Source organism: Convolutriloba macropyga, chromosome 6, assembly GCF_964194025.1.
Source record: "Convolutriloba macropyga chromosome 6, txConMacr16.3, whole genome shotgun sequence".
In the NCBI taxonomy this organism is placed as follows: Eukaryota; Metazoa; Xenacoelomorpha; order Acoela; family Convolutidae; genus Convolutriloba; species Convolutriloba macropyga.
Genome location: NC_134473.1, coordinates 71,762,517 through 71,784,192, shown reverse-complemented (window position 1 = coordinate 71,784,192; position 21,676 = coordinate 71,762,517). Strand labels below are relative to the sequence as shown.

The 21,676-nt window shown below is 35.6% G+C and overlaps 1 protein-coding gene across 3 annotated transcripts in view; it reads left to right on the top strand.

Annotated features, from left to right (window-relative positions):
- LOC142340587 (uncharacterized) overlaps positions 1-21,676 on the top strand; it is an 86,384-nt gene that overhangs the window by 38,271 nt on the left and 26,437 nt on the right. For all 3 annotated transcript variants that reach the window (XM_075391260.1, XM_075391261.1, XM_075391258.1), the window contains 3 exons: positions 442-645; positions 11,135-11,325; positions 14,655-14,715. In XM_075391260.1, the coding sequence (XP_075247375.1) occupies positions 442-645; positions 11,135-11,325; positions 14,655-14,715 (456 nt within the window). The remainder of the gene's footprint in view (positions 1-441; positions 646-11,134; positions 11,326-14,654; positions 14,716-21,676) is intronic.

The window sequence follows — 21,676 nt, the reverse complement described above, 5'->3', positions numbered from 1 at the left end:
AAACATAGGCTAGTGAAGGGTTTTATACAGTTTTTCCGCCAAAATATATGCAAATTGAACGGTTTTTTCGCCATGTACGCTAAGTTTCTCTCAAACGAAGTTTGTAGCAATTATATTAGTCACGTGGTCTTTCTAATGCGATTCTTGGCTGATGGTATTTTTGTCAAGTGTTTTTAACGTAACGCTGAGAGGTCATTAAGGGCTCTTAGAGCATTTCGGCTTACCACATCAGTTAGTTCCACTTGCCACCTCGAGTTTCAGAGCAATTCACCCGATGTTAGTTTGGAGGTTTAAACAACCCTGACTCCGTTTGCACCCCCACTCCACTCCCTCCCCCGCCGCCTCTCGTCCACCCACCTCCCCCTCCTTACGAACCCCACTGTCTGCTCAAAATTTTTATATACAATTGTAAAGGTGTGGAACTAACTTGCGCTCTTTTAGGGGCCACAAAGCGGCTAATGTCATCTGGATCCAGTGCGGGCAGTGGTCGCTCCGGATCGGCAGTGGGAGTGAAAAGAGATGAAGGGGAGAAAAAGGAAGGCAAAGAAGAGTCCAAATGTAATGGTAATGTTCTGCCCAATGGAACAGCAGAAGCGCCCATTCTGATGTCACTCGATTTGGAAACACCCAGCAAAGTCAAACCAGGTTGGTATTACACGTTGGTGCTCATTGTGATTGAAAGCTTATGTGATACAAAAAGATAGTAGTTTTTCGATTCCGTTGTCAAGTTGCGAAATGTTGAAAGGTACATCAAGCGCGCAAATTTTTTTATTTACACGTGCGGTTTATTCAAGCTGTTTTCTATTTAATTGCTCTCAAACGAAGTTGTAGCATAATATTAGTCCTGTGGCCTTTTTTATGAGATTTTGATTCTGACCCATTTGACTTTTCGTCCTCAAAAACGAGATAAACAGGTAGCGCTCGGAGGGCATGAAGTAGTAGAAGCCCTAAGCCTTACTATATTCTAAGAATGTGATTCAACAAAACTGCTTTGAGGAGACAATTTCATGACGTGAAGGGCGGTTCTTAATGCTAAACGTTTGACCCCCCCCCCCCCCCCCCCAGTCAACCCACCATAATGCTAGCATCCATTAGCCCCAGCTGGCTACTAACGAAGCTAACTATTCGCCGGAGAGCAATTCGCCCGCCGTTAGTCGGTTGTTTTGCATTTTTATGCTGTCTCGAAGATTATAATATTTTAAAGTTCTATTATTCAGGTTGTTATAAAAGCGTTTTGAAGCATTTTGGTAATCATAATTTAGTTGCTATTTTGCTGATTTTTAGTCTATTTTACCAATTTTTTGCACATTGCATTGCTCGTTTTTGTATTTATTGTTAACTGAATTGAAGTTTAACGCTCCTAGGCATCTTCTATTACAAATTTTTTGCACATTGCACTGCTCGTTTTTGTATTTATTGTTAACTGAATTGAAGTTTAACGCTCCTAGGCATCTTCTATTACAAATCGAATTAATTTTTTTGCGCAAAGCATTTCTCTGTACAATTTGACAAAAATTAGAAATTTGAATTTTTTCTCTTTTTCTTAATTTCTCTCTTCTACAAAGGATGTTTATGATAAGTCATAGAGATGTTGATGAGGTTACGGCTGGCCTAAAATAGCGTCAACAATTTTATTCCTAATTTTTAAGTTTTTATTTTATATTTAATTTTTCCTTAGTTATTTAAGTGTTATTTTCTCTGCTTTCATAAGTTCTACCAGTAGATATTAGTAATCTGAAAGCATAGATTTGAACTCGGGTCGTTTCTGGAAATTTTCAAGCTTTTTAAATCAATTTTTTAAATTCAAATTGAATGAGAATTTGTGAATTTGATTGAAAGCAGGAAATGAAAAACGTGAAGAAAATTGTAGTCGTTTTACTGCTGAGCAAATTTGGAGAGTGAAGCGAAAAACAGTGGTTTTTGTTTATACTGCTGTTTTCGCGAGAGAAATTTAAAAAATTCTGCAAGCGATGGATTTTCTTTTGTTCACGTTCGGCTTTTTCTTGGTTTTAGCTAATGTTCTTTGATTTAAAAGTTTCAATGTGCCATTTTGAAGAGCTGCCGTCAGCCTCTCAACTATTTTTTATGCTCTTTCTTTTTTTTTAATTTGCTTTACCTTTTGATCACGTCTTCGTTTTTTTTCATCAGTCACAATTTCCACGCTTGACTTCTGACTTACCTCACTCAGTTTCATTTGAATGGATTTCAAATTCTTTCACGCATTGAATAACGTAATGTAGTGAATACGGTCAATGTCGGAGGAGCAAAATCAGATGAAACGGTATAAACCGATAAATCCCGGTCATTAAGTCATAGTGCATTAGGTTATCAGAGTTCTTTAGAGCTATTGTTAGCTGCTGTTAGCATTAAGCTTAATCAGTATAAAAGCTGAATTAAGTATAGGTTTTGAATCTACCTGAAACTGCACACTGAATTAAAACGATTTTCGACACTTAGGAGAAAATTCTGTCATGTTCTATCTCCAATTTTTCTTTTTCTGTTTTAATCCCGATGTGCGTTTAGCGCTTCAACGGCGGCTATTTTCCGACAATCTGCCGGCTATGTTTAATATTAGAGCTGTCTAAATCTCATTTGTCGGTATTGAATAGATTTATTTTGCTGTTAAGCTATTTAATAGCCGCCCTCATCTTCTCAGCCGGCTATTATAGCTCTCGTATTTTTTTTTACTTCGTCGAATAAAAAAATTTTTCGCTTTACCTCATTTTGCCGCTTTTTCAACATTTTGCGTGATATCTTTTTGACTTCTCTTGGCTAGTTTCTCTCTTCTCTCATTCTGCTAAAAGTGATTTTGAACATCAGTTGCTCAGCAAAGCAATTCAAAATGAACAGAGTCAGTATAAAAAATTGAAGTCCGAAGTAGAAACGGGATAAACCCATAAAGCCCAATTTTAGATGCCCGCTATTTGAACGTCGTTCCTATATGTCTTAGTTACCATCTCTAATGCTTATTGGTATTGATAGTAGCCCCTGTAGCCTCTCTCTAAGAAACAGAAATACGTTATGTTTAACTACGAAAAGCCATCAAAATAAATCGGACTTAAAAAATGTTTTTGTACAAAAATCTTTTTTTTTCAATATCTTCTATTCTTTCAATCCCACTCATGCTTATTGGAATCAACGGCGGCTATTTTCCGGCAATCTGCCGGATATGTTTTAGATACAGAGCGATTGAAGTTTGGTTGCTATAAAGCAGACTCTTGTTCAGAAAATCTTTGGAAAGATACCAAAAAGTCGAGGTAAAATGAAACATCGGTAAATTGCTTTGCCGACTTCTGTGTCGTCAAAGTTAAGGAAGTTTAGAAATATGAGCTCGCCAAATTTCATGGCAGTTCAGCATTCTTCATTACAATATTTTTTGTAATATTCGGTATTTTGTGATGTGTACTTGTATAATACGAATCAAAAATTGAGTTTTTTGCAATTTTGCGATTGTTTTTTTCTGATAAGTTTTCTACTTTTTTATGTATTAATTTTTTTTAGTTTTCTTAGTAGAGAGTTGTATAAATTGATATCTTTTTCTTCCCTTTTGATTTTTCTTGATCAAAGTTTCAAGCAATTATTGCAAACTTTTTGGTCTTTTTTATGCAAAAATGTCATTTGACCATTTTTGCTCTTTTGTTTGATTATTTTGTGATTTTTTCACACTTCACCTCATTTCGAGTAACTAATTGCTCTCGAACGATGCTTAAAACTATTATTGTAAACGTGTTATTCTTTTTTTTTGCGAAGTTATTGCTTGACAGATTTAACTTGTCGAGTGACTTTTGCGCCCTTGACTTTTTCGTTTTGCGTGATATAATTTTCTCTCTCATTCGCAATTTTAAGCAGCTGAACTCAAGTTGTGGGAGTTTACTACTCAACGTCAATTAAAAATTGCGCCAAAATTGGTGTCTTTTTTTCACTTTAATTTTTATTAGTGGTTAGAATAACCTCTGATGACGTCATTTGAAGCCCCTTTAGCAATTTGAGTATCGACCCCGGACAAGCAGGCTGCAATTGATTATAGCTCCCAATAGTCGTTTGAGATCAATTCAATTGGTCCCGTTCTGAAATGAAGTTTGTTATGCGGGATATCGCGGTTTCGAAGCTCTATCATGTCCAAATTTTTCCACAACAAAATCTAAGATACACTGCTAATTTAAACTTTGTCCATGTCTTGAATTTTGACTTCTTACTTTTTATTCTTACATTCTATTCGTACATTTTCCTCCATTTTTGAACGTTGACTCCCTCTTACCTATCTAATCCCCCGCTCAACTATACCCACCCCCATCACGTAACCCTCTGCGTACCCCCCCCCCCCCCCCTCAACTACCGACCCACCGCCAACCACCTACACCTAACTGCCCCCCCCCAACACTTGACCCCTACCTACCAAGCTCCATGGGAGCGTTTGCCCTCTGCATACGACCCCCACCTACCTAACCACCGCCATCCAAAATACCTACCCCAACCCCCACCCACCTTCCTACGCTTCCCACCACCGACCCAAATTCCTAACTAATTGGTTGGTTCTAACTATATATTGCGTTGTTTGTATTTCATTTCAATATTTCGGAAATATTTATATTTCTAATAGTTACTAATACATGTGATTAGGTACTGTTGGTACCTACCTCCGCCCCCACCTACCTACTCTCCCCGTCTATCTTCCCTCCCCGTACATACCTACCCCCCTCACCTAGCTAGCCCCCTCCAACCACAGCGGCAACTACCTATCCTCCCCCATCTAACTACCCTCCATACATACCTACCCCCTCCTCATCAAGCTAACCCCTCCTACCTACTCCCCACCATCAACCCGCACCCTCAAACTAAGAAATTGCGTCTACTTTTTTAAAAACACTATAATCATGCATTTAATTTCTTTCTCTTTGATGTTTCCTGTACAGGTCGAACACTGGTTTCTTTTTGATATTTGTGATTGAGAGATTATATTGCACTACTCTTCGAGTCGTTTCTGGTATTTTACCGGCTGCAGAATTTTTGCTTAATCGTTTTCGAGTTACTTTTCGAGTGAATTTTGTGCCCTTGATCGTTTCGTTTTGCGTCATCTAATTTTCTCTCATTCAAAGAGTCAGCAGCTGAACTCAGTTTACTAAAAGGCAAATGAAAAGTGCGCAGAAGGTAGTGTAATTTTTATTAGCTGTTGTTGTGGTATATAATAACCTCTAATGAACCCCTGCCTTACGGCTGAAGCAGGCTGCAATAGATTTCAGTTCCCATCAGTCGTTCAAGAGCACTTCTTCCGAAGTTATTCGGTTATGTTTTTCTCTTTCAATCCCAATGGCAGATGTTTTCCGGCAATGGGCTGGCCTTTTTTCATGATTGAATTGATATTTGGGCCTGATCCGGGTCGAACAAAATGAGCAAAACCCTAAGTGATCTCCTTTTCTTAATGCTACCAAAGTTTATTAGGAAAGTAAACTCTGTTAAAGTAAATTTCTTCTCTTAAATGATTCGCCTATGCAGGCCGCTGACACTTCATGTGACTATCTGGCTATATGTAACCGCGCCAAGTCATATATGCGGCAAATTCTGAACAAAAGTTTTTTTCGTTGAAATCTATTTTGTTTTCTGTTCTTTTTCCCTTGTTCACTTGCGGCAAATTCACGCAGATACTCGTAGCATTGAATTAATGCTCCATTTTTTGAGCTCGTCGAGATAGTAGTTTCAAATCCTACCTTTATTCACTTACTACAATCAGCATATAAGTGTTGCAGCGCTTTGTTTTGACTGGCTTTAAAATTTTTCAGAACACTCAATGGTGATATTGATTACTAGTACTGCTATACATAAACGCTGTCGGCTTACCCCCCCCCCTTCTCTCTCTCTCTCTCTCTCTCTCTCTCTCTCTCTCTCTCTCTCTCTATTCAACTCAGATTGCGAATAATCCAATCCTTCATGCGCGCTTATTCTGAATTTTGTTGGGATATAAAAGGACTGATGTTTTATGCTGCATCTATTGTTTCACGCCCCTTCGTCATAGCCGTTTTAGGACAATCGCATGCTCAAATTTCACGTGTGACCCATTATTTTCAGATATCACTTTTCTTCTAACATTATTTCACTGTAGTAATGGGATAATATGAAACTTAGAATCAAAAACGGAACTTAAGCATTACATAAATAAACGCTTAACATGAAGCTAAATTTAGCAGAAATTAGTTAGTCTACGTTTGCATGTTTATTTATCAGTTTGCTATGTCTCAGAGCTGTGTTAGTTTTAAACAAACTTAAATTATGAAAGAAGACTTTAAGTCTACCATGCTGTTAGTAAAAGAAGTTTGCTGTGAAATGGGCGAATAGTGTCCAAACGATTCCTAAATTTTGCATTCTGAATTAAATTTTTATGGATTCATCTTATTTGTACACGTGTTAGGTTTTTATTTGCTCTCGAACGAATTTTGACGCAATAGCTGTAAACGTAAAATTTATGCATAATTTTTTCTGGACCGTTATGATCTAGAACATTCTTTGAAGGAATCACTACCCACTCAGCCCCCCTCAATTAGGCTAAAGCCAGCCTTCGTACGCCGCAGCTAGCTAATGACGAAGTCACTTGCCAAACGATAGCCAGTTTGATAGCCCGTTTGACAGCAATTCACTTACTAGTCTATAAGTATGTGATTCACAGAAACTGTTGATCAATAAGATTTTCTTTTAAGCTAAAAACGTGTTATCCCAAAACTTAAGTCGGTGTGCAATTGTGTTAGAGCTTTACAGGTCTTAAGATTCGGAGCTCTCCAAAATTGGGAAGGCAAACATTTCAGTTTCGTGCTGCCATTTTTGAAGTCATGCATGATGCGCACTTACCCCTCCCCTTTCTCACATGCGCACCAAGATAGGCTATCCTCATTAAGCCAACTTATGCAACTATGACATCCGCCCCCTCTTTTCAGAGCAATATATCTGACCTTTGTCAGTTATGTTTGAACGGCTATATCCGGCCACCGGACCGTCCTCGAACAACTTCTTCAATTGTACGAGACTTCAGAGTTATTTATCGACATCCTGCTAGCATTCGGCTGGAAATTTGTGAACTTTCTTTACTTTCATTTGTGTTTCACGTTTTGTTTCCAATGTTTCCAACGTTTTGTAGCCTCCCTCATCTTCTCAGCCGAGTATTTTAGCGCTTCTATTTTTTAATACAATCCAAAATATTTGAATGGTATTGGTATGCCGTCTTTTTTAAAAAGAATTTGAGTTGTATTGGGGAGATGTCTTTTTTAAAAGATCTGTTCACACATTTTCATGATTTTTGATGTCAAATGGAAGTGATGATTTTGGTCACGCCGAAAAAGGGAGTGGAGCAAAAAACGAGTGGTTTTGCGGCCTAAAATGTTTCACTAATTTTAACGTAGATTGAGAAAACTGTGTTTGAAAGAGAATTTGTTTTCTCTTTGATTCCTACTTTTCGAAACCTATTTTTTCGGTTTCTTTGATCTTTTTTTTTCTAAATGGTTTTTCCAATTCATTCATAGTCCGTTCTAGTGCTCCCATTTCATTTTTGGTTCCCATTTCCTCTCTTTTCTCTGTATGTAACATTTCTCTTTTTTTAAATCAAAAGTTGGCCAGTTATTGAATGAAGGTTATTTTTGTGTTGGGAGTTGTTTTGGCAATAGTGGTTTTGATGGTGGAAATTGGGATTAAATTTATAAAGAAATTATTCTAGATGTCGTTTTTGGCCTTTCTCGTGTAATCTTTCTGTTTTTTTTTTAAAATGTTTAGATTCAATTAGTTGGACAATTTATTCGCTGTCTTTCGCTGAATGGGAACAAAAACTAAGAGAATGCAACATTATGAAACATAATTCGGGCAGATAAGTATTTCCAAAAGGTGAAAACCAGTCGAAATGCTTCAGGTGAAAAAACTTTCTTTTAAAGCCAAACACCTTTTCAAACACGTTTTTCTCACTCCATTTTTGTCGCAGTTAGATAAAACTGCACACCTCGACAGTACTTGCTTTGCGCTCCTTTTACTACTCCAGCGTCACTAAATCACTAATCTAAATGTTGACAACAAGAAGTCAAAAAAAGCGTGAACAGATCTAGCCACTAGCCAGTGTACCAGTACAATTTAATTTCTTTGATTTGTAGAAAGGATAGAGGGACAAGTCATGAACTATAGTTTCAAGAAATGTTGTTATCAAATTAGACCTTGTGTTGCCTTGGAATTGACTTTGAGAACCAATTACAAAAAAAATTTGTTTTAAATTTTTAATAGCCGCCTCAGCTTCTCAGCCCGCTATTAGAGCGCTCCTACTTTTTTTTTACTTTGTCGAATAAAAATTCGCTTTACCTTAGTTCACAGCTTGTTCAACATTTTGCGTGGTAAAGCCCAATTTTAGATGCCCGTTTCTCAAACTTTGATCTTAGTTACAATCTCTAATGCTTATTGTTATTGATACTAGCCCCTGTGTGGTCTCACTTGGAAACAGGAGTACGTTCAGCTCCAAAATGACATCAAAATAGTTCGCACTTGAAAATTGTTTGTACATACAGAGTAAAACATACAGAGTAAATCAAAAGTTGGCCAGTTATTGAATGAAGGTTATTTTTGTGTTGGGAGTTGTTTTGGCAATAGTGGTTTTGATGGTGGAAATTGGGATGAATTTTATAAAGAAATTATTCTAGATGTCGTTTTTGGCCTTTCTCGTGTAATCTTTCTGTTTTTTTTGAAATGTTTAGATTCAATTAGTTGGACAATTTATTCGCTGTCTTTCGCTGAATGGGAACAAAAACTAAGAGAATGCAACATTATGAAACATAATTCGGGCAGATAAGTATTTCCAAAAGGTGAAAACCAGTCGAAATGCTTCAGGTGAAAAAACTTTCTTTTAAAGCCAAGCACCTTTTCAAACTCGTTTTTCTCACTCCATTTTTGTCGCAGTTAGATAAAACTGCACACCTCGACAGTACTCGCTTTGCGCTCCTTTTACTACTCCAGCGTCACTAAATCACTAATCTAAATGTTGACAACAAGAAGTCAAAAAAAGCGTCAACAGATCTAGCCACTAGCCAGTGTACCAGTACAATTTAATTTCTTTGATTTGTAGAAAGGATAGAGGGACAAGTCATGAACTATAGTTTCAAGAATTGTTGTTATCAAATTAGACCTTGTGTTGCCTTGGAATTGTCTTTGAGAACCAATTACAAAAAAAAATTTTTTAAAATTTTTAATAGCCGCCTCAGCTTCTCAGCCCGCTATTAGAGCGCTCCTAACTTTTTTTTACTTTGTCGAATAAAAATTTTTCGCTTTACCTTAGTTCACAGCTTGTTCAACATTTTGCGTGGTAAAGACCAATTTTAGATGCCCGTTACTCAAACTTTGATCTTAGTTACAACCTCTAATGCTTATTGTTATTGATACTAGCCCCTGTGTGGTCTCACTTGGAAACAGGAGTACGTTCAGCTCCAAAATGACATCAAAATAGTTCGCACTTGAAAAATGTTTGTACAAAAATCATTTTTTCACTAGTTTTCTCTTCTTTCAATCCCAATCTTGGTTTTGGGAATCAATGGCGGCTTTTTTCCGGCAATCTGCCGGGTATGTTTAATTGTACCAAGCGTGAAGAAAACTCTCAGCCTGGTATTTTGTTCTAGAATCAAGATAGAACAATTTTTTTTTGGAAAAAGTAGCCTGTCATAAAAATGAAAAGTCTGAGCCATAAAGGTGTTAAAACTTAGTTTTCGAAAATCGGGGGGCAACGTAGTGCCATAGACAAATCGGGGGACGTGGTAGTAAAATGACATTATCAGAAATAAATTAGTTCTTACAAAATTGTTTAGCAAGTTTTTACTCCACAACGCAGAACACAAAAAATTACTTTTCACATTGCTCTATACACCCGACACTTTCAAGCTCATGAAGTAGTAGGTCAAAGTTGTTGAAGTGCAAAAGAGAAAAAACAAATGAACCCTAGGAAATTCACTTTAAACTTTCAGAACTCTGGACTTTTTTTGAGTTTTTCGGGTTTTATGCAATAGAAGACCCATTTTGTCTTTTGAATTACTTTTCGATTACACGAAATAAAAAATCTGAACCAGATACTAAACAATTAAAAACAAGAGAATAGAAATTGAAAAATATTGAAACTCATGTCGTTTAACAATCTATGCTTAGCAGAATACTACTTGCAATATACTTAAAAAGAGCCACGTTTTTTCAAAATAAACTAACTATATAAGTCAGCAGATAATAGAAAATAACAGAAACCCAAAGAATTAACAATATCAGTTGATATCGCCTGTGGTTTGTTTAAATTGTATGTACTGTTTTTTGGAGTAAATAATACTAATGCTATCAAGAAAATTTTCAACGCAAACTTGAAAATATTAGCAAGAAGTAGCAAAAATACTGAACACCATTCAGTCCGAATTAATGACAGAAAATAAAAAGATGGTAAGTAAGTAAAAATTGTAAAAAGGTTTTGAAAATGCCTTACATGAAGGAATTTTTTTTCGCTGAGCAAAACCGTTCAAACCACGAAGAAAGGGACATTAAACAGATGCTTCATTTCGCTCAATGAAATGACCAGAACTTCCTTTTCACGTTTCATTTGAAAGATGTCCTGTTTTAAATACATTTGAATAGCATTTTCAATTTAAAAAGGTGCCCCATCAATACTCCACTCCTGTGAGTTGTAAAGAGACAGCGCCCCAATGCAATTCAAGTTCATATTAAATATTTTTTAAAAAAAAATCATGATGCGACCAATAATAGCCTCGCTTTCGTTTCGCTGCTTTTAGATTTCAAATCTAGAATTTTTCTGTTTAGTTTGTTTTTTAATTAGTGATCTATAATAACGTCATTTCCCCCCTCCAATGGAATTGAGCTCCCGTCAGTCGTTCGAGTATATATCTTGCGGCGTTAGTCTATTATGTATTGCTGCGTATTTTTTAGAGAATATCTGAAGTTGACGTATGTCAACAGGAAGGCGCTTATATGGAACATTAGTCGGTTGATAATTGTGACACACATTTTTAAAGTGGGCGCTAAAATTATGCTTTCATGTATTTGTATAACAAATAAAAAATTTAATGTTTGCGAGGTTGCTAATCTCATGTTACCGAATTGGGTATTTTTTAATCGGTTAAAACCATTAATTTAGATCTAATCGCCGCTCAGCTGGATGCGAAAATGGACTACAACAATTCATCGACAGCGAATGGAAAGAATGAGAGACGCAGAGCCAGCTTTCAGTGCTTTGATGACTCCCGATTTATGTCTCTGCCTCGTGTGAATCATTTCAAGTTCTACGATTACGCAAACTTAGATGCAGATGCTCTCAGGGAAGCTATGGTTAGTTTGCACAGTCAATTCTGAGAATTTTTTTTCCAAATGAATCGCACAGAAAATACAAATAGAAAATACACAAAGAAATAATTATAATTTAGAACAAGGAGGCTCGGTAATGTGCGTTTGCACATAAATTTCCGACCCCGCTCATCCGCATTTTTGGCATAAATGCCCGCCAAATGAGGAACAGATAAAAAAATCCCCAAAAATTTGAGGTTTTTTCCAAAAAAAATGTGTATGAACAAAAAGATCGCCTCTAACGCAACTAAATCAGTGGAGTAAAAATGCCGCATTAGATTGATGAGATCAGTCATTATTAAGAAAGCAAGTCAAGACAAACAACAAAATCAAATAACAAAATAAACAAACATTAATAACAGACAAAACTTTATGCCCATTTAATAAAAAACTTTCTAACAAGGTCTAAATTAGCGCTGATCAAACTGAAACTAAACAAATGAACTGTACTTCACTTGAAAGTATATGGGATCACTCGATAAAAAGGCTCGGCAACAGTTAGACAAAAACGAAAAAATTAGCACAGATAATAAGTTGTCATATATTTTTAAAAGCAATTTATTTCAATGTAATGAAAACCATTAAATAGCAAATGAAAACATCCAACATGTTTATAATCGCATACGCCTCTATAGGAGAGCATTAAGACCTATCATTAATCAATTGTTTACGCCGTTTGAAAAAGAACAACAAATAGAGACAACAAAAAAACTTAATCATTATTGCGAGAAAACGCCGTAGAAGCCGTAAAGCCATATTTTGCGCCTCAAGCCTTCCACGAACGCCAAAATTGTGATATAGGACCTCTCATTGATGAGAATACGTAGCAAGTAGAAAAAAATAGTGAAAAATTACAAGTTCATGTAGTTCTGCTTTTTTTAAAACAATTATTTTCATAGTAATGAAAGCCGTTAGCTACAAAATGAAATAATTCAATAGGTTCGTCTATTCATCCATTGGAAGCGCTTGAGACCTGTAATTTTTCAGAATATGTCTTACATCTATGAAAAGAAGTTGAATACGGAAAAACAAACAAAAATTAGTTTACTTCTTGTGCGAAAATCCCGTCTCCAAACCAGTAAATTCATAAGAGTTCTTTAAAAATATTCTTATATGACAACATTCTTATATGTGACTTGTAAGTAACAAGACTAGGTAACAAACAGACAAAAAAGAAAATGCAAAATTAAAGAAAGTTAAAAAGTTTTTTCATTTCTGAAAACAATTCTTTTCAAAGTCATGAAAGCCGTCAGCTATCTGCTCCAATCAGCACGAAGGCTTATTCATAACTCCATGGAAAGCAAATGAGAGCTGTCATTATCCGGGTAAATTTTTACGACTTAAAAGACAAAGTAAAAACGACAGTTAAAACCATTCAAAAAAAATCAGTTGAATTCTTCGAGAAAGGATTATCAAAGCCGTCAAAAACCATAATCTATGCCTTTCAAGACATTTATATGTTTAATTGTGCCTTATTCGAACACCAATATGTAATATTTGAACTATCAATTTTGCGATAATATGACGAAAAGTGAAAAAACTTGAAAAATTGGCCAACTCCAAAAAATCAAAACAAATATGTGAAATCTCGTAGTATCAAATCCAGAAAACCATAACTTAACGCGTAAAACCACAAAAAGATTAAAATTTAAATCAATAGAAAGAAGAGGAAGAAAAAGCATTATTTCTTTGTTGGCACTAAAATACAAGTTGACCAAATTAAGAGAAAAATAGAGGCAAAGTTCAAGAAGCCATCGTTTATTTAAAAAGCAAACATTTTTTATTGAAATTAACCATAATCTTTCGAGTAATTAAACTAGATATAATAATTTGGAAATGTTTAGTGAAATTAACCATACTCTTTCGAGTAAGTAAACTGGATCTATTAATTTGGAAATGTTTAGGAAGCCTTCTGGACCCATCAACAGAGATCTTTGATTTGAAATGTCCTGTTCTTTGACTTGCATAAAAGAAAGTTCGATTTTTTTTTAAAAAAAGACCGACTGATTTCATTTCGAATTATTTTTGGATTGTAGCAGTCCAGGATTGGACCAAAACTAGCCCTACTATTGCTGCTTGTCCATTTAAAACACTCAATTGTTTCGAATGCGTCGGATCTTGATAATTTTTTTAGTTAAAAGATCAAAAATAAAGGCTGCGTTTTTGATAGTAATAGAGTAAACCTAGCAAAAAGCGGCAAAATTCTGATTCTGGACTACTCTAAATGGAAGTAGAAGTATAATTAGCTCTCATTGCAGTTTACAAAGATAGTGTTTGTTGTTTTTGTGTGTTTACTGTCGGTAAATTTAATCAAAGTGGACTAAAGAAGCCAATTTTGGGGCAATTTCTGATGAAAAAGGCTTAATTTTGAAATATTTTGCCATAATTTTAGCCAAAAAACAATTGAAATAGTCAACAAAACTTTTCTGTCTCTAAAAATAAAATTGACAGTACTATTGTTAATAATTTTTACAAATTTAAGCAAAATTTACGAAGTTGTAGGGAAAATTCCGGAAAATGTGAATAAAAACAACATTATCCGTTGTCTATTATCCACAATAGTTCAAACCTCGATAACTCCCTGTAAAATACGAAATTCAAAAAATCTTTTTAATTCCATATTCTACGCTGGAGGGGCTTTTTAAGGATACCACTCGCAACTCTCTACGATGAATATATCGATCGGTCAAAATTGACTGAACAAAAAAAAACCCATTTGAGTATATAGTTCCTCCCCCACAAGTGGGTCGGAACAAATAGTACGCTAATGGTTTGCATAGCTTGTAAAGAGGTGGGACTTAATTATAATTTATATATACAATTATAAGGAAAAATTTAAGTAAAGATGGCCATTTTTGAGGATAGATTTTGCAACCCCAATAAACGTCAGACGTCAATGCATGAAAACTTGACTTACGCCTTTTGAGAAGTTGAAATCGATTACCCGCAAATATGTCACCATCGAAAAAACTGTAACACAAACCTTTGCTGACGAATATAACCTTTTGACTAGAGAACTTTATATACAGAACTGGTTCGCTTTATATACAGAACAGTCATGTTTAACAGTCAACTTGGTTCGCTTTATATACAGAACAGTCATGTTTAACAGTCAACTTGGTTCGCTTTATATACAGAACAGTCATGTTTAACGGTGGATGGGGAAGTTTTAGGAAGAGACTAGAGGGAACTGGTATTGGTTGCATGTAGACCTCAATTTGCGAAGTAGCATCACTCGTTGGTCTCGTTCCTGTCAGGAATATCCAACATAATCATAAATAGCATTTAAAGAAAGGTCATTTTTTTTATTTCAGGCGAAATCTGAAATGAAGGGTGTGGTTGATGGACAGTCAAGAAGTCAGGCATCAACTAATGGTATGTACTACTGATGATGTATAAGCGATTTTCTGTAACTTAATACAATACTCTCGAGAGCAGCTTTCTAAATTAAATATTTTTTTAAAGATCATTACGCCCGGAGGTTGTGTCAGAATTTGATTAGCATTATTTGAGAGTATCAAAGTGTTAAAAAAAATTAATGGAGCATGTAAGAAAGTTGTCGTTTTTAAGTGCTTTTCTCATTCTACTTATTTCAACTTTGCTTAATTTTCCAAAGCGTTTTTTGTCAACTTCGTCTAAAATTTTAAATTCAACGAAGCTTTTTTGGGCTAATTTACGCCGTTTTTGACGAGATATCAAAAAGGAGCTGATTTAAGCTCATTTTGTCTATTCCATCCATTAATGGCATTTAATACTTTGTTTATACTCGTTTTGTTTCCACGTGATGGCGTATTTTGGTTGTTTGAAACATAAAGCTAATGCCGTTTTAGTCATTCCTTTGAAATCATCAATAATTTTGCAGCTACTGAAAGTTATTGTTTCTATTCAAAATTAATAACTATTTTTTTCATAAGCCTATATGTGAATTAAATAATGCGTCCCATCCCTTATTATGCCGAACAACCTGTTTATTCCGTCCTCTCCTTAGTGAGGGGGAACTATATGCTCAACTGGTTTTTGTTCTGTTAGTTTCGGCCGGTCGAATATTCATCGTTGAGAAATGTATCACTAGAAAGTATATCACTAAGCGTATCGCTATAATTTTTTTGAATTTTGTTTTTCGAGGAATTATCGAGGTTTAATAGTTTATTTTGTTCACTATTAGTGTATATTCAATTAAATCGCAAGGCTAACTTTAGTGTCATTATTATTGTATCGCAATCAAAAGATTTCGAGACGTATTAGGGCGTTGTCTTTTTTTTAAAATCATCACTTTTTTTCGTGCTTGTTCATTTCAATAACAGACAAGTCAGTTTTCATATCAAGGTTCAATTATGGACAAATTCGGTTCACGTTCCAAGATGAACATTAAATTGTTCTCAGAGGATAACTCATTGTTTGCAGGGCTGCTGCAATGTTTTCGAAAATCATTTTTGCTTGCATTTGTGGTTCTCTGTCTTATGAGGTAGTCTCACAAATCAAAGATCCAACTTGCATCATGAGGAAGTATAATGAACTCATCTGATACCCTCATTTAAAACCTAATCGCTCCTGGCTATTAATATATTTAGTTTTAAAAAAGAACTTTGCCCATTTTTTGGGCTTTGTCCAATTTTTTTTCTTAATTCAATCAATAATCTTAATTAATAGAGATGCAATCCTCTTCCTCTTGACACAGAAATTAATCTGATTAGCATTTTTTCTTTAATTACTCTTAGACAAAGTTTGTTGCAATTATATTAGTCCTGTGGTTTTTTATGCGATTTTTTGCTTGACGGATTTTACTTCTGACCCATTTGACTTTTCTTCCTGAAAAACGGGATGAACAAGTAGCACCCAGAGTGCATTGTCCTCTTAGAGCTTTTCAGGTCACTAGTCTGCAAATATGCTATTCACAGAAACTATTTTGGAGACGGATACTCATGGTGTGAAGGCCGCTTGACCTCCTCCCCCCCCCCCCCCCCTCACTTCACCCTCTCCCACATCAGAGACCCCTCACTTCATCTCCCCCCATCCCCGCACCTTCACATCAATCAGGCCGTAAGGATGTGGCTCAGTGTTGTAACGTAAACGCATAAATGTCAGGTGCCATTGAAGTTGAATTGAGGATCAGTTGAGCAGAAGTTTTCATTGAGTTGCGTATGTTTTTTATGGCTTCAACACTTCTCTCCATTTTTTCCTCTCTACTTGGTGTGCTTTTTGTAGTTTAATTACTTATGATTGATGACAGGACTTTCTGGCTTCACTTGGATGTATATGTGCCTTCAGTTGATTGTTAATGGTTTTAATGACTCTAAAAGTATTTTTTCAGAAATGTCAGTGTATTTTTGAACTTTGTTCTCTTTTGTTCAACCTGTAAAGTAATCTAACATTCCTGTCTACAGAGATACAGACTTTAGCTTTTTTAGCTTTTTAACTATTGATTTTATGATTTTACTGCTGGTTTGCATAAAATTTTGTAAATTTTTGAATAATTGCCCAGAAATCCCATATTCTGTTTCTTTGATGCATTATCGCCAGCACCTACCTACCCCTGCACCTCCACCTGCCTACCTAACCCATCTACCGAACACTCCCCCCCAACTACCTACCCTCATGATGATTTTTTTAAACACTTCTAAACTGGTTTTTGCCTCGATTTTTCTAATTTAGGTAGTAATGCTTTGCAGAATGTTGCACGACTCTGCTAGTTAATTCCGGTATCCTCCTGGCTAAATTTTTTATGCGATCAGTCTTTTTACCGACTTTTCGTCTGATCTTTTATTTTGTCTAACCGTCTGGCTTCTCGTCCTCACGAACGGGATAAGAAGGTAACGCCCATAGGCTTTTAAATTACTCTTAGAGCCTTTCTAAGCTCTACTATCCTTAATTAAACTTAAACTAGACTCTCTGAGCCGCTGCTACCTCTTGGCGAATCCAACCGTCTGACAGCCGTTTGAGACAAAATTACCTGACGTTTCTGGGTTATGTTTTGAGATCTGCAGATCGCTTAAATAGATACCGTGATGTTTATGGAGAGACCATTGATTAACTCGCATCCCGACATCTGGGCAACTTCTTTCTCCTTTGGAATTTTTTTAGGCAAAACGCCTTGCTTGCAAGTGAAAAATGGCGGTGTAACCGTATCAGTAGAGGAGATCACAAATAGTTGTTCAGAATATCACAGAAGGCTTGCTGCCCCGGGATATCATAGCTTTCGAAAGAGATTACTATTAATGCAACTAAAATTTCTGATTTTCTGTCATCGGAAGTTTGTTTTATCCCCAAGCGAGCCTATATTTTTCCTTGGGCCTCTGAATGTTAGAGGCGCCCTTAAGAGTAATTTGGTCGACATGTGATACTTTAATAAAAAGTGGGGTTTGAATGCACTTTTATAAGTGTTACAGCTCTAATCAAAGCTCTCTGGCGTCCATGAGAATCGGGGTTCGAACCCTACTTTCTACTGGTGTTTGTGCTCCCATGAAGAAAATTTTACGCCCCGCCTGTCATTAAAGAGAAATTTATCCGACGCTGGTCGCTTTATGTTTGCTTAAAAGTTTTGACAAGCTTGTACTTGATTACAATCCAAGGTATTTGGATTGTTTTGGTGTGCTGTCTTTTTAAGATCTGTTCACACTTTTTTCGGCATTTTCACGTCAGTGAGAAGTCAAATTAGAGTGCTGATATTAATTAGTACTTAAGTTATTACGTACTTATTAGTACTTTAATATTAATATAGTACTTTAATTTATTTAAAATACTAAAGGGAGTGAAAAAGCAAATAGGTTTGAGGCGTGATTTTTTTATTCAAAGTACTTTTTGGGTTATTGAAAGCCGGTTTTTTCACCAGCGTCAATTTAACTCCTGTTTTCAGCTTTTCTTCTCTTGATTACTATTAGGACGATAAATATTAGTTCTAATTGTGCAAATTTGCAATTGCTTGAATTTATGACCGGGCAGGGCAGTTAATGCTTTTTTTATGACTTTGACTTTTTTGACACTAAAATATTTTTGTTTTCCTATCACTTGGTATCATTATTGACAGGTCTTCTTGCTGGCTAATCAGGGACAAATGAACTAAATTAATTTTTCGAGTGCATGCAAAGTGCTTTTCATGATTTCGGCCTTATTTGTTCTCAAAGATTTATTGAATTTTTGAGCTTGGGGACCAATTGCTGGACTTTAAGCTGTGTCATCTTTTAGTGTCGTTAAGGATGGGTCGTATAGGTTGCGAATAACGTTTATTCCAATTGATTTTTTTTATCTCAGATGAAACCTTTGCTTTCTATGACCTTAACACTAACTGTTTTCAGGAAACTTAATATCAAGTTTTTCGAGTTTTTATTGATCACATCTTTGTCTGATCTCGTAGTATCATTAATTCCAGATCTCGTCTGTCGTTAACAATTCCTAACTTAATCGAATTAATCGTTTCAGTTCCTAGCCTTAACTTTTTATTTGCTCTCAAACGAAGATTGTAGCAATTATTTTAGTCCTCTTTGTCTTTTTATGCGATTTTTCGCTTGACCGATTTTTCGTCTGACGCTTCTGACTTTTCGTCCTCAAAAAGGGGATAAACAGGTAGTGCCCAGTGGGCATTAAGTGCTCTTAAGAGCTTTTCAGCTGTTTCAGCTCAAGCTGTTTTGGAGACTTCTTATGGTGAAGGGCGGTTTTTAGAGGTTAAAGACCCCTCCACTGTTGACCCCCCCGCACTATTGCCTCCCCCTGCTCGTTACCCCCACCTCACTTTTCCCCCCATCAGACCTCGGTCCCCCCACGGTTCTAGCTGCTGACGAACAACCGCTCGCTAAAAACATGCAAATGTAAACTATTTCGCATTTTTTTCAAGCTTTTTGAAAATTTTTGAGGTTTTTTTATTAGCCCTAGGTGTCAGGGAAACTCGTCTAGGTTTTAATAATAAGTTACTGCATGGTTTCTAGTGCTAATGGAATGGTTTCAACGTTTTAACATTTATTTTGACATTTGTTTTTCCTTATTCAGACCAAGGAGTCAGAAAAGATCCTGAGGGGCTTGATAGTAAGTTTCTGACAATTTTTCATTGGCCATGAAATAGTTTTTTCATTTTTTTAATGTCACAAAATTTAGCAATTTTTTTATAAATTTGCTTTCAAGTTTTTTGAAAACGTTTGAGGTTTATTTAGGTTTTTTTTCTGCCTCAAGACCCAAGGTACCTCCTCTAGGGTTTGAAAATAGGTTATTGTATAATTTCTAGATGTCTTGATTTTTTGCAAGATATTGTTAAAATTTTTTAGCAATATATTGTTCAAATATTTTCATTTTTTTTCCTTTTCTGAGTTTAAGGACCATTACTGTCCAACGAAATTTTTTATGTCTCAGAGACCGGTTACTTGACAGAACTTCTGAGACAAAAAATGATTTTGATTTTTTTTTTACTGCGAAGTTGAGTTTTTTTTAGTTTTGCCTTTTTCAGTTTTTTGTATATGATTTTTTACAATTAAGTTTAGAAAACTACAAGTTGCAGAGCCGAATCCCATAATGGAAAATATTCCTATCTCTGTTTTTCTCTGTCGGTTAGAGTTTGTCATTTTCTCGTTCACGGTTTATCTCTCTCACTCTATCTCTTTTTTGTTGATACCCAACTTCAGCTGCTGTTATGTGGCGTAATTTTATCATCTCTGATCCTCATTAACAATGAGTCGAAATGTTTTTATCATAAATGACTTAACAGGTACTTTTTAGAAAATCATTGTTAATTGCTCTCCAAAGCAGTTTGTAGCAAAGATACTAATCCTGTTTGTCTCTTTCATGCAATATTTTGCTTGGACGTTTTTTTGTCTGATCCATTTGACTTTCGTCTTCAGAAAGGGGATAAAGAGGTAGCGCCCATTTTGCATTAAGTTCTCTTGGAGCTTTTCAGCGCACTAGTCGTCAAGTGTGCGATTAAAAGAAACAGTTTTGGAGACCCTAAAATTGTATCCCACACCCACTGCCCTCTTATCAGTCCCCTCAATCCACTTTTGCGTTCCCGCTGCGTTGCACCCACGTTGTGCTCACCTGACGCCCCTTTTATTAATCTAAAGCTAGCCTCACTAAACCATGGCTAGCTACTGACGAAGCCAACTGCTCGCCAGTCGTTTGAGAGCAATTCGCCCGACGTTAGTCGGTTGTGTTTTTGATTCATACACTGATAGTAAGCAAAAGAATGTCAGTGAATTCTCTGATTTTTGCTGGTATTTGTTTTTCTTGTTGCTGTCTGTCTCTGAATTTTATATTATGTCTGTGAATGTTTTTAAAAAGTTTTAATGAGTTTTTTTTTGCAAAATTTGCTCTCATTTGGTCTTATCGTTTAGTCATATTAATGACAGGTTTCGTCGGTTGGCGGTTGGTAATGAGGATTAATTGGACATAGTTAGTCGATTGAGTTCTTAACAGTTTTTTTTGGTTTGACACTTTAGGCGCAACAAATGTGCATTTTCTGGTTTTGTTGTTTCTCTTGTGTGCCTTATAGGTTAGTCTCAAAAGTAACAATTCTTATTTAGAACTGCTAGAAGGTACTTTATGACTTCTAGAATTTTATAATATGCTTTGGTTAAGGATGCTTGTAGCTTTGAGTTTTTATTATCTTAACGCCACCGACAGAGATTCTGATTGTTGTCAATTGCTTAGTTTTTGCCTCTTTTTTATTCCTGTCATTGATTACCACAATGTTTTTATTTTATGTACTCTTTCTAACGATGCATAGACTCAACGTTTTGTTATTGTTAGCGATTCTTAAAACACTAAATCGTGAAAGACAAATTTATATTTTTGTAGATTTTTTGTGCTTTATTGCGCATATTGGGTCAAGGGGGTTGTTGTCTATCTTAATTTGATCTTGCTGTTAAAATGTTAATTGTCGGGTCCTTCGTGAATTCAAATCTGTGTATTGTAAGCCAGGACTTCTCCTGCTATATATTTTTTAATTTGTTACGAAGTTTTTGTAATAAATTTGTGCGTGTATTAAATTTTTGGGACTGTTTTCTTTCTTATTTGGTTTTGTATTAGGTTATTGGCCATCCTAAAGTTGACAACGCTGAATGCATTTGATAGTTCGATTGTTTCAATTAAGTGTTTGATTGTTATGCAGTTTTCCGTTTCTACATTTTGCCCCCTTTTGTGGCGCATAAATATTTTTATACAATGTTTAAACTATTGGATTCTTACATTATATATGAAAACAGTCGAACGTGGGTTTTTTTTTATTTAGCGGTACTAGATGTTAATCATTTTTTATCATGGAATTTTATCAGACTACGATTAGTGAACTATTGCTGTTGTGATATTCATCTTTCTCATTTACTAGTTTAAAAAGAAGCAGAAATATTTTTCAAATGAA